Source organism: Propithecus coquereli, unplaced genomic scaffold (assembly GCF_000956105.1).
Source record: "Propithecus coquereli isolate 6110/MARCELLA unplaced genomic scaffold, Pcoq_1.0 Scaffold2, whole genome shotgun sequence".
Taxonomy (NCBI): Eukaryota; Metazoa; Chordata; class Mammalia; order Primates; family Indriidae; genus Propithecus; species Propithecus coquereli.
Window position 1 is genome coordinate 5,450,664 of NW_012144966.1, and position 14,551 is coordinate 5,465,214.

General features: G+C 42.6%; 1 protein-coding gene across 1 annotated transcript in view; it reads left to right on the plus strand.

The window, feature by feature from the left end:
- Nucleotides 1-1,371: 1,371 nt before the first annotated feature.
- The window catches only part of NIPAL2 (NIPA-like domain containing 2), an 88,210-nt gene continuing 75,030 nt past the window's right edge, over nucleotides 1,372-14,551 (plus strand). Inside the window, exon 1 of the mRNA XM_012643581.1 lies at nucleotides 1,372-1,515. Coding sequence (XP_012499035.1) covers nucleotides 1,396-1,515 — 120 coding nt within the window. The 5' untranslated portion in view covers nucleotides 1,372-1,395. The remainder of the gene's footprint in view (nucleotides 1,516-14,551) is intronic.

Below are 14,551 nucleotides of genomic sequence, written 5' to 3' on the forward strand. Positions count from 1 at the left end.
ACCTCAAGGATGGCAGAGCAGAAAGATGGAAGTGACATCATAGAACCACGTAGAGACACATCCCTCTGGAGATAACAGATACTTACTTTTAAAGTCACTCTTCTTTGGATATTGTTATTTGCACCCTAAAGCATACCAAGGGAAAGAAGTATTAATAAAACAACTGACATGAATTAATGTGATGTCAGAAAAAATATAACAAATAGACACTTTTTTCCTTCACATATTTATTTGAAATAAATCAGCCTCTTAAAATTAGGAATAGTTAACTTAGCTATCATTATTAACTGTTCACCGAACATTTCAGGTGCTCAAGCAAGAAACTACACAACCTCCAAGATGACGTGTTGTTTTTTCTGTATCTGAAATGACCTTTTCTCACTTTTTTCTCTCATTTGCACGTTTTCCCTAAGAAACACTGAAAACTTTCTCCCTGGTCCCTCCTAGGCAGCAATGTCTCTTTCATGAAGTCATGGAAGTAAAGCACATTCTCTAAGAAGAATCTCAGCATCGTGTAAACAAAAGAACTGCAAGTTCCAGAGCTTCAGGCAGCAATATAATGTTCTCAAAGTGAAAAATTCCTTACAGATCATCAGTGGTAACACATTAGAATTTGAATACAGGTAAAACCAGAACATCTGGTTAGAGTTCTTAAGACCATTAACACTATCTTCCATCCTAAATTCATATGTACGGTAGCTGGCAACTTGTCAGCAATTCCTTCTGGTCCCATCTGAAGTAAACACAATCCATTCACCAAATACACGTTGGGGTCCTCCAGCCACCACTGGGAATTCCTTCCTTCATTCCAGGAATATTTACTAAGGATCTACCAAATGTTGGCACTGAGATTTAATCGCTTGGATCTTTACAATCTCATCTTGCTTACTATATTTTGGGGGAACTCATTACTTTTTCATATGCAAACAATTTTAAAACTATCAATGAGAAAAACTATTTGGAGATAGAGAACTGGAATTGCCAGCTAGAGATGCTGGTAGCTGCTTAGGCTTGGTCAATGTCTCCTTTCTCTCCCATTCCCTTAAGCGCCTTGGAGATGACCGTGCGGACACCGGGCAGGCAGGTCAGCGAGGATGCCGAGCGGAGGCCCGGCGGGCGGGAGGACGCGGTGCGCGCCGGGCAGCACCGGGAGGCCGCAGACGGCCGGGATCCCCGCGGGCACCTCGCGCCGGGGGAGGGAGGCCGGGCCGGGCCGGGCCGGGCGGGCGGGCGGGCGGGCGCCGCACCTGCGGCCGCGCGGGGGCGGGAGCCAGGTAGCCTCGCCCGGCACCGCGCAGGAAGTGGCTGCGGCGCGGCCCGGGCGCGGCTTCCTCGCGGTGCAGCCCGGCCGGGAGGCGGCCGCGGCCCGAGCCCGAGCACCGGGATCGAGACCTAATGGCGGGCCCCGGGGACGCCGCCTCGGCCGCCCTGGACGAGCTGTCCCTGAACTTCACGTACTGGGTGCCGGGCGCCGGCAATGGCTCCCTGTCGGGCGCGTGGTACCGCAGGAACCAGGTAAGGGCCGCCGCCTGCAGCCCCGCGCAGCCCCGCGCTGGCTCCGGGCGCCCCTGCTCCTCGGCCGCCATCCTGCCAACTCTCGGGAAGACACCCGCGCTGTCCGAGTGGGAAGAGCTGACATGTGACGTGCCCACGCATTGACTTAACCCCCCCCTTATTTGGGGAGCAGGGCCCCCAGTCTTCCTCTCCCGGGCATCAGTCACCGGAGTGGGCGCCCAGGGCTTCGGCCTGACCTCTGCGGGCTGTCCCTGGGCCTCTGGGTCCCGACGGATCCCGCCTCCCCAGCCTTATCCCGCCCTCTTCTCCCCGGAAGGTTTCTAGGAGTGTGGGGGTGAATTGTGCTCATTTACCCCATGATTCTTTTACAATTAAAAAAAAAAAAAGGTGACACCCCGTTCTCAGAAGCAGGGAACTCAGTGAGGGCAACCAAATGTCAACTCACGCAGATGCCCTGCGTGTGTGTCCCCGGTGTCTCAGCCCAGCTCTTCCATTTCCGTGCCAGGAACACTGATATTCTCAGGTTGCAACTGCAGGGCTCTCTCATTCTTTCTCACTGGCCCTTTGGGAAAACATTGTCAACCTAAACAACGCCAGTTTACACTGGCAATACACATTTAACAAGATCAAAGGGGACTGGAGGGCCCATTTATTTTTGGTTTGGTTTAAGATCAGAAAAAGAGCTCTGGCCAGCCCTTCCTCCAGTAGCATTCATGTTCTTTCCAGTGGGGGTGAGCTTGAACACAGTGGACTCCAGGCTTCCTCCTGTTTTCATAAGTGCTACTTTGTTCTTGTTCTTTAACAAAGCCATTGATATTTTTATTTTACAACAATATAGTCATAAAATATCTGCTGCTACTGGTCTAAATCAGAGATTTTAACCAATAACCGAAGATCTAGAATCCTTATTTATGCTTGAAAAGTGTCTCAAATGCTGGTTTCTAAACGCAGAAGATAATTTTTGTGTAAGGAATAAGTAGATAAGTAAGCGTGTCCACCTTATTAATTTTCAAGAGGGGAGAGTACTGCTTTAAGTCCATTTCATCACAAAAGATATTAAGATAGGAAAAATGAGGGGACTCAGAGCCTCTTGTTCAATGTTTGTAACTTTTCCTGATTTCTCTCCTTCCTTCCACCCACAGGAGTTACAAAGAAAAGAATCACTTTTTGGGGATCTTCTTTGAGTATATTTGTTATATTACACTTATACTAGACACATTCCCAGTGAAAGTTTAAGAATGAGTTATCCCCTCTTGGTGAAGAAATTAGAGGGTCAGTAGATGTGACCTACCATGGCATCATCCAAAACAGGAAAACATTGTTTTCATAGTGGAAACTTCTGTAGTCATTAGTTTTCTTTGACATTTCCTGGAATTCTTGATTGTCTTGGCTCTCTGATACCCAAATACAAATTATCATGTGACATAAATGTGAGACAAATAATGTTTGCAAAGCTGAATTTGCCTTTGACAGTGTGTATTTGTACAGGTTAGAAAGGGTGTATCCAGAATATGCTAATTGTAATTACTGAGCTGACAACTTAACTATTGCTGATTTGAGATAAGGCTGTTACCAACTTTTCCTATTGTTTTCTTTATTTTTTTCTTTTATTACAATTGGGAAAGAAGCAACTTTTCCCATTGTTGTGCAAATTTAGGCCATCTTGTAAGAATGTGGTATTTTTATCCTTTCAGTAATTGCATTTGTTTTAAGCAAAAGTAAAAATTAATTTTTGAACTTCATTCAATAAGCATTTTATTGAATGCCTCTAGATGTCCAGGCCAGTAAAAATAAAATGGAGTATAATTTTTCTTTTCTTTTTTGACACTAACAGAATAGAAATGGCTAAAAACAGGGTGGCTCCAGAAAAACAAAGTGTGAGATAGTAAGTGTGTGACTCCCACAATCAAAATTAACCTTGGTTGCTGGCTGGCCAAGGTTTAATGATGCTTGCTTCCATCCGTTTATCGCAACTGAAATATTTGCAGGTCTCTTTGCTGGATAGCCCAGCTCTCTGTTCCTTTCAAAGTATTACCATCAGATCTGATCAATTAACCTTACTCCACAGAAAAAGACTGACTCCCCTGGAATGCTTCCATGTAATAAATGAATGTTTAACAATAGCCACTGAGATTCAATATCGTCTAAGGCAAAGATGTGAGCGTTTCTGGAGGAGGAAATCTCAAAGCAAGTAGGAAGTTATGGTTCAGTGGGGAAGATGCTTTGGGGAGCCAGGAAGATGAGGTCTTTGCCCTTTGCACAACTCAGAAGCCTGCCTACTTGGTGAAGAGCTCTGCCTCTAGAAGTATAGATGTGACAGAATTCTGCCTGGCAAAGAAAGGGTACTTTCTTTATGTTTGATCTCCAGGTTTTCAGTACAAAAGAATAATGTTTCTAAGATGTTTATGGAACTCCCTGCTCCCCAAAGCACTGTGGGAATATTCAACATAGTCTAAGACCTAAACTCTTCCTTCCAGGAATATTTTTAGGTGCTTGGGGAAATGAGCTATCTAGGTAACTGCAAAACAAGGCAGTATGTGGTAAGCGTCATGTAAGTGCTATAAAGTCCTGTGAAAATTCAGAGCAAGGGGGCTTTCAGCTGGGGCCATGAGGGATGTTTCGTGGAGAGGTAGTATTTGAGCTGGACAATTAAGGATGGACAAGGTTTCAATGATAGGAGTACACAGGTGGAGGGCACTGCAGGGAAGGAAAAAGTCCGGGACCAAGGAGCAGCCCTTGGGGTCTGAGGTAGGTACCTTTCTGAACATTTCCCTACCTAGGGTACAATTTTGCTGTCCTTCTGGTTGCAGTGGAAGACTGAGACTGACTGTAAGGTGAAAATATGGTTTAGGATCTTAGATATCATCATGGATTGCCTTGAAGGACTGGTGAAGAAGTTTGGACTTTATCTTATAGAGAATGGGGAGCCATTGAAGATTTTCTTTTGAGCAGGGAGTGCAAGAATCAAAGCAAATTAAATAAAAGAAATTTAAAGTAGGATTAGCAGGATATAGAATAGCAGCCTCAAACAGGCCAACTGTGGGTGAAATCCAGTCCATACATATGTCTTGCTTAACTTGCAGAAAGGTTTAAAAAATGTTTAATATATTGCCAACATTTAAGAATGATATTAAATATAAAATTTCAAGTTTCCATCATCTCTTTAAAGATTAGAAGTTCTAGCAACAGAGCCCTTTTCCCACATGATCACAGTGAGCTGGAGCCCCACTGTAGCCTCTCCCTTTGTTCTCATTTCTTTTACCTATTGACGCCCTCACCCCACCCCATAGGCATTTAATTGGCAACCAGCACTAGAGTCTGTTGACTTGTGCTTGGGCAAGTCGCCTAATTTTCTGGGCCTTGGTTTCCTTACCAGTAAAATCAGGGTTGGACTAGAAGATCTCCAAGGTCTCTCATGCTATGTGGTTGCGTAAATAAAGGCCAAACCAGCAAGGTTGTAGAGGGAGTGGACAGGAGAAGAAGAATGTGGGAAATACTGTCAAGGAGGGTTTGCTGTTAGTTCTTTAAGTTTATGCATATTGCTAAATACCCAAATTCACAATTACATTGTCAGAAAGGTTTATTCTACATAGGGTGAGATGAAACTTCAGAATTTTTTATGCCCTTTATTTGAACTTTTGATTTTCAATGGCTTGAATTTTTAAAGTCAACACATTTAAAGGAAAATTGATACAACTTGGCAGGGAAGAGGCAAAGTGAAGAGACTGACATTTGTTACGCAGTTACCATGTGACACTTTATAGCTATTATCTCACTTAAGCCCCCCAACAACCTCATAAGGTAAATATTACCCTCACTGTTCATATAAGGGAACTTGTGTTAAATAATGTGCCCCAAGATCTTACAGCAAGTGGGTTTAACTGCAAAGCTATATTTAGGTCATGCCTGAAGGCCATTGCTAGAAACTAAGACTTCAAAACAGTGTGGCGTAAGAATAAATGTGAGGGAGACCATGAATGTGGCTTCTGTTGCTGTATTGGAAAAAAATCATGTCGAGCTTTGTGTTGCCCTTTTGTTGATTTTGCTTTGCTACCTCTATCTCTTTTCTGCTGGTAGCTGCATATGACTATCTCTTAAAAAAAGAAAAGTGTCAAAACTTGAAAATAATCAAAAGGCTGGGTAGAGGTTGTTGGTCCTTTCCATTTCCTTATTAAGAAAAATCCTTTTTCTGTTTTGTTTTGTTTTGTTTATACTTATTGATTTTTTCCCCTTCCTTTTGTATCCAATGTGGCAATTTCCCTTTACTAAATTTTCTAGGAAAGGTATGTGTAAGGCAGCCGGAAGGAGGAAGGAAGAAAGAAACGGATGACCTCAAAGCAGCTGTATCAAAGCTTTTGTAAAAGAATAAATAAGTCTCCTGGTCCTTGTTAGAGAAATAGTTTTAATGCACTTGTGAAGTTGGCAGACCAGGTATTTGCATTTAAATCTACGTGATACCCTCCTTATGTCTTGATTCATACTAACTAGTTGTAATACTCACATTGATGCAGTCAAATCCAGGCTGTGGGAAACTCTGCCAGTTTATAGGTTTATATGGCCTAGTTTCTTCAAAAATCATTTTTACAAAGAGAAAAAGGGACAGAATGTATGGTGGGAGAATCTATAGATTAAAATAGACTTAAAAGACATAGCAGAAAAAAGGCAACTACAGTTGTACCAAAGGGTACACACTTGGGTGATAAAACTATACGGAAAAGCAAGAAAGTGATTGCCACAAAGACAGGCTGGCAGTTTTTCTGGGGCAGGGAGAGGGTTGTGATGGGACTGGGGCAAAGGGAGGGCTTGGGCAGGGGCCCAATTTCTGTTTCTTGGTGTGGATGGTGGTTACAAGGCTGTCTGTCTTATAATAATTCATTAGAGTAATTTGTTTATCTAAATAATTCTCTTTGCAGTTGTCTGTATCTATTATGTGCTACAACTTTAAAAAGTTTAAAAAATAATATTAGCATTTCTGTGACTGTTCAACTTGCATGTTTCACCTAGGTGGTGTGGGATATAGGATGCCATATTCATTTTGTTTGCTTATGAGAATTATTTAAACAATTTCTTTTAAAATGTTAATGATTATTCAAATTGGCATTTGAGAGCTTACCATGGAAAGGATGACATTCCCCAGAGTTATCCTTTTTGTTCCTGTATAGTGCTGTTTTAAGTTCAGCCTCTTTATTAAATTTGTTGGCAAGTTTCTTGATTTCTCCATTTTTTGGCTTTCTCTATAAAATGGAAATAATACATACAGACCTTGTAGGGTTGCTGTAGGAATAAAATAATGCATATCAGATAGTTAGCAAAGTGCCAGACACATAGAAATACCCGATAAGCACTAGCTATTAATAGCAGTAGCATAATCAACCTATATTATAGGCAATGTCATAAAAAATAGATCTAATAATCAGTAATTTTTGGACTTCACTCATTAAAAATGGAAATAAGAAAAATCATGTCAGTTATTTGATGTAACTTTGCTTTTTTTTTTAACTATAACCACTGTTTCACTACATCTAGTGCCTTCCTTACTCCCTTTGATATTTGCTTCCCCTTTACTCGGCAAGAGTAGTCACATTCCAGAACTCTTCCTAATGACACTTGATATCTTGAAGTGCTAAGGCAAGGATTCTTCCCATGTCTTCTGCCATTTTCCAGACTTCTAGGTTGGAAAGATAGGGTGTGTAGCACTGGCAACAGCTGACAGAGGTGTTTGGTGTTAGTAGTGTGATCATATTTCATAGACCTTGACTGTTGTTTAACCAACCAGCAGGACCAGCACCCCCAGCTGGGAAGCCTCGTTCAGGTTTAACATAAGACTTTGTGCCATTTATTTTAGATGGATTTTTTTTTTTATTCTGAAGGACCAATATTCCACTATTCAGTTTATACCTTTTATTACCTATTCCCCTCCCTGTTTTCCATTTTACATAAAGTCAAAGTTCTTCATTTCATCTGTCATAGCCCATCAGGGTGTCTTAATTGCCTGGGGGCTGGCAGATAACATCCACTTCTCCTGTGTATAGTTCCCAGGAGGTACACACCTGTACATGTGCCTCACCTGGTCGCTTGCCCAGTCCTTCATCACTCTCAGAATGGTATCTTGTCATCTTTGGCAAGGTGCGGACTGATCCCTAATGTAAATATAGACTAATGTACGTTTAGCCATGAGCTCTACACCTCCCTGAAGATTGTGTTTGCCCTGACATGACTCCTTCAAAGGCCTACCCTGAGCTTGGCATGTCATACCAGGTCTGCATAAAATGAAGTCCTGCTGTCTGCCTATGACCTCAACACTAGTTTCCTAAATCACCTGTTTTAGTCTGTTTTGTGCTACTACAACAGAATACCACAGACTGGGTAATTTGTGTACAATAGAAGTTCATTCGGCTCACGGTTATGGAGGCTGGGAAGTCCAAGGTTGGGACCTGCATCTGGTGAGGGCCTTCTTGCTGCATTGTAACATGGTGGAAGGAGTCAGGCACATGGTGAGAGAGTGCACAAAAGAGAGCAAGACAAAGCCGAACTCACTTTTATAACAAACCCACTCCCACAATAACAATGGTAATCCACTCATGGTGGCAGAGCCCTCAGGACCTAATTACCTCTTAACACTGTTGCTTTGGGGATTAAGTTTCCAGCACGTGAATGCTGGGGGACTCAAAGCATAGCATCTCCTGGCCTCACCTCACCTTCTTTGTAACTCTCAAATTGTTTCCTTCTATAGGAACTTGGACCACTGGCCTGAATTCTTTAGCTTGCCATAGGAGTCAGTCTCTCTTCTGGCCTTTGAACTTAGCTTCCCTACCAAGAATGCTTTGTAAGTTAAGAGGCTTTAGGTTGTAAGTTATGGAAAACCTACCTTTAACTGGCTTAAATAATAAAAGAAATGAATCCATTCTTGAATTATGTAAAAGGCCAGAAGAACACTGGGTTCAGGCAAGCCTTGATCCAGGGATTCGAACAATATGTTGAACGCTCAGTTTCTCACTCTCATTTTAAACTTTTGTTCCTCAGGGTTTTTGGTTCCACTTTTAGCAGATTCATACCTCTGGGCTACATACTCCCTTTTGCTCCCAGGAGAGAAGAGTTTGACTTTCCCAACCACTAAAGAAGAAACATGGGCTTTAGTCTGACTGGATGACGTTTTGTTCATGTCCTGTCCCATAGGCCAGAGTCATGGGGCCTGGTGTTCTCAAAGCACCTTGGTGAGGACTGGACATCCACATGATGGTCACCAAGAGAAGGGGATACTGTGTGGCCCAAACAGAAATGCCCAGCAAGTGGGCTCGAGTCTTGGCCTGTGGATTATTGTTTTCATGAGAAACCCTCAGGCCAGCTCCCCTCCCAGCTCACCCAGGACCTTCCCTTTCTGTACCCTGGCTCACATGAGCAGACCTCCCTCACCCCCTACAAATAACTCCTCATTTAGCCTGCCTTGTCTTTGCGAGTAGGACCTAAACAGTAATCTTCTTAAAAGCTTAAATTGTAGGTTTACTTTCTGAACCATTTTTATTAGCATCATCTCTAAGCAGTGACTTATTTCCAAGTTCTAGACTTACCCAATCCCCTCCAGAGAAATTCTGGAAAGGCCTTTCCTACTGATGGAAAAATCAAAGGGAGTCGGCTGTCAAAGGCGGTGTCCCTTGCTTCGTCTCTATCTTGCCTCCACTTGCTTGGCAGTTTCTTTACCCTCAACAGCTGCCTTGTCAGTAGTTAGGAATCTCCTGAAAGTTTAGTGTCTTTAGGTGAAACCGAAACATATAGTGTGTGAGTGTTATGCTATGTGGAGTCCTAGAGGCCATGTTAGCATCGTGAATATCTCATTCAAGCTCGAGGTGAATCCTGTGAATTCTTGGGGGGCGGGGTCTTTATTTCTTCTTCAGCCTCTGAACTTGCAGGGATCTGATTGTTCCAGGGCTACTTGGAAGATATCTGCACTGCGTTCCCTCTTGTCACAGCCCACGTTAAGCCGAATCAGCTAATTGACAATGAGGGCCTGAAATGCAACCAACATTCCGTGCAGCAAAATCATGAGCAGAGAGCAGAGAACCCTTCTCAATATGGAAGTGATATCGAAGAAGTTTTCATATGGACTGTGTCCTCAAAAAGTAGCTATATTTTTGTGATATACGTGTGTGTGTGTGTGTGTGTGTGTGTGTGAGAGAGAGAGAGAGAGAGAGAGAGAGAGAGAGAGAGAGAGCATGCTTTAGAAATACTTGAAAAACATTTGAAGAAGTGGTTTGAAGTCACCCTCCTTATATTATCTGATGGATTATTTACATTAAATTTCCAGAACTAACATAGTACCATTATGCAATTGTAAATAAAAGAGCCAAAACAGAAGTGGAATTATTGTCATATACCTTTGGATATGGTTACTGGTGTCACAGTGGAGAAGGGGACAGTTCTTTGTGAGCAACATTTGAGCAAACCCGATGTTATAAGCACCACAGCCATAACTGTGAGTCAGACGTACAGCATTCTGTGAGTCTTTGAACTACACTTGCAGAGCCAAATAGCAATTACCATCCATGAGTCCTATGGGTGTCACATGTGCATTGACCACGAGGTATGGTGGGACCTGGCTGCTGGACCAGTGGGATACGAGGATTTTGCTAGGAATATGGAGTGCAGGGTTAGGGGACATTAGCTTGGCTGTGAGGACTAGCCCTTTAGAGGTAGTGAAGAGCCCAAGTCACAAGAGATACAGAAAACTTGAACTTCATTTCTGCCTTGATTTCAGAAAGATCTAGTGAGGTGGGTGGTGAGGGCCACAGGAGTCTCTGGCAGAGATCAGTCAGTGGGTGGCAATGTCATGATCTCTCCCCATATTGAGGCAGAAACTCACCTGGTGTCTGGTGCCTGCCACAGACGATAGAGCTCAATCTTCAGGGGAAGCCGCTGGCAAAGTACTGTCGCAGTGCAAGGCAGGCATTGCTCCCTCCCACAGTGGGTATGTACTCCGGAAACCCAGGCAGGCGTGGGGGAGAATATTGCAGCTGAGGGAGCTCACAGCATCCAGCTTTAGGGGAGGAAGTCTTGTTCCAAACCTGGGCTGGACCTGCAAAAGGCAGCCTGCAACCCTGCTTCTTTCGAAACAAAGGATTGTGGGTTGTTAAAATTATTATTAGAAACATGTTCTTGCAAAATATGAAAGTTATGGGGCCCTATGTTGATCTGGACGCAAACGATAGCATTCCTTTGTGTTCAGCGTGCCTGTCCTTGTTTCAAAGATTCCCTCCCCAATATTATACAGGATTAAGTTGTAATAGATCCAAGTTTAAGACTTCCTTAACTGGAACCTTGCCTTTTCTTAACTATTGTTGCTCTTTTTTTAATAAAGTATTAAAAGCCCTCAAAGCGTGTGTTATTAAATGTAATACTTTTCCCATAAATTTGTTCTGCTAAAACTTAAATTTCTCAGAAGCCAAAAAAACTGATGGCTTCTTAGTAAAGCTAAGGCTTATCCTAAATGGAATTTGGTTTTTTAAAAATAAGGAATGTACAATTATGTAAGTAAATGTGTTCCCTAGTAAAAGACAAATGTAATAGTTCTTAATTGCATGGGAAGGCAATATGGTGGGGTTTTCTGCCTAGGTTTCAAGGTTGATTAAAAATTGGCACGAAACAGCTTGTAGAATAGCAACGATATACTGTGTTATGTAACCCTGACCTTTTCTGTTGGCTTTTAAATCACCAGATTTGGATCTAGTGTCATGAGACTTTCTCAGGATAGGAATGAAATAACCTTACAGCATACAAAAACCAAGACAAATTAAAAACCTGTTCCTGACTGAAAATTTTTCTTTCTTCTTTTTCACATATGGGATTATAGTTTTAACTTGGTTTGTGTTAGTAGTGCAGACAACTCAATTATCCACAAGAGTGAAAGAGATTAGCGTAAAAATAGCGCAACCCATCCAGTAATCTAAAAAGTATTACCATATTTCTGGTTGTCTCCAACATTTGCTGCTAAGAATATTGTTTCTTCAGGGCCCTGTTGTAATTTGCTGTCCTCACTGCCCCTGCTTCTAGGCTGAGCTCCTGCAGCAGTCTCCTACTTGGTCTTCCTGTCCCCTGGTCTCCCCCCCTGCAAGTCCATCCTCCACACTGCAGCCAGGATGAGTCTTCCAAAAGCCAAATCTGGACCTATCCTTCTCTGGTTTAGAGTCCTCCTTGTCTTAGCACCACCTACAGACCAATGGCACAAAGAGGCTCTTGCCTGCCTCTCCAGTCCAGCTACCCTGTGGTGCTCTGCCTCAAGGCCCTTCAGGCCACTGTGTTTACTGCACCTTGTGCTACTGTACTTGTTTTGTCCTTTCCTGGAATGCACTCATCCTGGCAAGGTATCACCCTGTGAGGCTTCCCTAACTCCCTCCGTGGGGTAGGCTGAACAATGACCTCTCAAAAGATGTCTGCATCTTAATCCCAGGGTCCCTGTGAATGTTACCTAGCATGGCAAGAAAGGACTTTGCAGGTGTGATGACGGCGAGGATCTTGAGATGGGGAGAGTATCCAGGATCGGCCAGGTGAGCCCTAAATAGAGGGAAGCACAGGGAGATTTGACACCAAAGAGGAGAAGGCGATGTGAAGCAGTGGTGGCGGTGATGCAGCCACAAGCCAAGGAAGCCAGCAGCCCCCGGAAGCTGGAAGAGGCAAGGAACGGATTCTCCTCTAGAGCTTCGAGAGGGAGAGAGAGCAGCTCCCCTAAACTCCATTATTTCAGCCCAGCGAAATTGGATTTCAGACTTCAGTCCTCCAGAACTGTGAGAGAATACATTTTTGTTGTGTTAATCTACCAAGTTTGTGGTGATCTGGTATAGCAGCCACAGGAAATGAATACGCTCCCCAACCTGGGCATGTTCGTACTCCGTCTTCTCTGTTCCCATGGGTTCCATGGTGCATACCTCTGTTGCAGATGTCACAGGCTGTGGTCGGTTTGTTATTGGTTGTGCTCTCTCCTTCTTCTGAGCTTCTCGAGGGTACGTTGCATCCTTGATTCCTGACATAGGACCCAACATTTAGTAGTTGCTGAATAAATACTGAATGAATGAATGAATAACATCTGATGTGAGCATCCTTGAGTTGTCTGTGCCCCATGTCTACCATCTTCTCTCTGACGTCACTTTCATGTCCTTTCCCTGCACATTGTGTGTTTTGCTCAAGCAGCGTCTACCTGTGGTTTTAAGTTGTGCAATGGTTTTATTTTTCTCCTTAACATCTTTTCTTGGTTCTGCCAGCTCCCTTTTTATTTCTTTTCTTGTTATCATCTCTTCTTTTAACTCTATTTTTAAATGAATCCATATTCTTTTTATTTCACTGAGCCTGAAAAGCAAGGTTTTTTTTAAACTTCTTAGCTTGAAAAAATTCAAACCTATAGAAAAGTAAAAAGAGTAATACAATAAACACCGTATGTCCTTCACCTAGAGATTCATCAGTTGTTAACATTGTGAAATATTCTCTCTCTCTCTCTCTTTCTCTCTTTTTCAATATGTATATAGTAATGGACCATTTGAAAGTCAGTGGCACACATTAGAGTCTTTGCCCCTCGATACTTAAAGATGTATCTCTAAAAATTTGGATGTCCTTCTGTCCCCTCCCAACTGTCCTGGAGATGGGCTGTGTGCTTACCTGTTTACCAGGTGCAGATGCGAAACAACCCAGCTCATTCTTGAGAGTTTACTGTAAGATGGGTGACTGAACACCCACATCTCAGACATATCCCCCGTTGTGTGCAGGCCCTTCAGGTCATTCCTGCAGTGATTAGTTGACCTAAATCACTCAACCTGTGGTATTGCTGATACAAGAAACTAGGTCTCATTTCCTGTTCAGGCATGTTTTACTGCCTGGAATAAGAGATAACATTATTCCAATTGTGAGTTGAATACAATTACTGTGTTTAAAACTAGCTCAGAATCTATGGTTCTTTTGAGCTATGTACTAGCTGCTTTGGGATCTGATTCTGGATTTGTGTTTTGAAGACAGAGCCAGCAATATGGTTGAGTTCAAAGCCAGAACTGGGACCAACTATTGCCAATTCCACACACCCTTGTCTTATCATATCCCATCTCCATCTGGCCAAACTTCCCCCCCAACCCCCGCCATGGCTTACAGGTCAATAATGCAATACTACAGGTCAATTTGACATATCTAAAGAACATTCTAGCATAAAAAAGTAGAATAGAAGATTGTTATTCCAAATAAAATTAAAACATCTTAATAATATCAGTGCTGCTATTTTGAACTTCATTCTAGACAAATTATTTGCTCTGGCTCCCACCATCTATTTGCCCAGACAACCTGGAAAAGCCAGAAATTAAGCTACAGTGGTGACAACACTGACCGCTACAGAAATTAAAGGCATCTTCTTTGTTTCTGGCCTGTACTTGTAATTACATTATTAAGATGTGGAGCAACCTTTCCTCCTGACTACTGTTAATTGCTTTATTTCATTTACACTTAGAAAAAGAAACAAATTCTGCTAATTAAAAAGTTGCAGTACAAGACATTGACTAGCCAGAAGGTTACCTTTTACAATCTATAAATAAATAGTGATTCAGCAGTCAAAATTTGGCTGCTGGCTAGCTGTGTGACTTTGCATAAGTCACTTTCCTTGTCTGGCCCTCTGTGCTCTTTCCTGATCAGTCTCCAGAACAGTAAGGGGAGGAAGAGGGGAGAGAGAGAAAGAAAGAGAGAGGGATGTAGGGGGAGAGGGGAGGTTTAAACTTTCGTTAATTCTAAAGTGTTAGAAAACAGATAACATGCTGAATAAATGATGTAAACTAGACATCTTTAACATAATTTAATGGCAAATTTATAAGGGCCTGCTGAGTGTATGCAAATGATACTTCTGATTACAGATGAAGAGTTTATAGTCATTAAAACACATTTACCAGAGCCTCTAATTGGAAACAGTATTTAGTAGTGGTTACCTCAAGTTACTCTATGTCCTTGAAGGTAATAATCAAACCACCTTCTTTTAAAAGCATGGCAAATTTGAAGCTTCCCTCCCCAGCAATTAGGGACA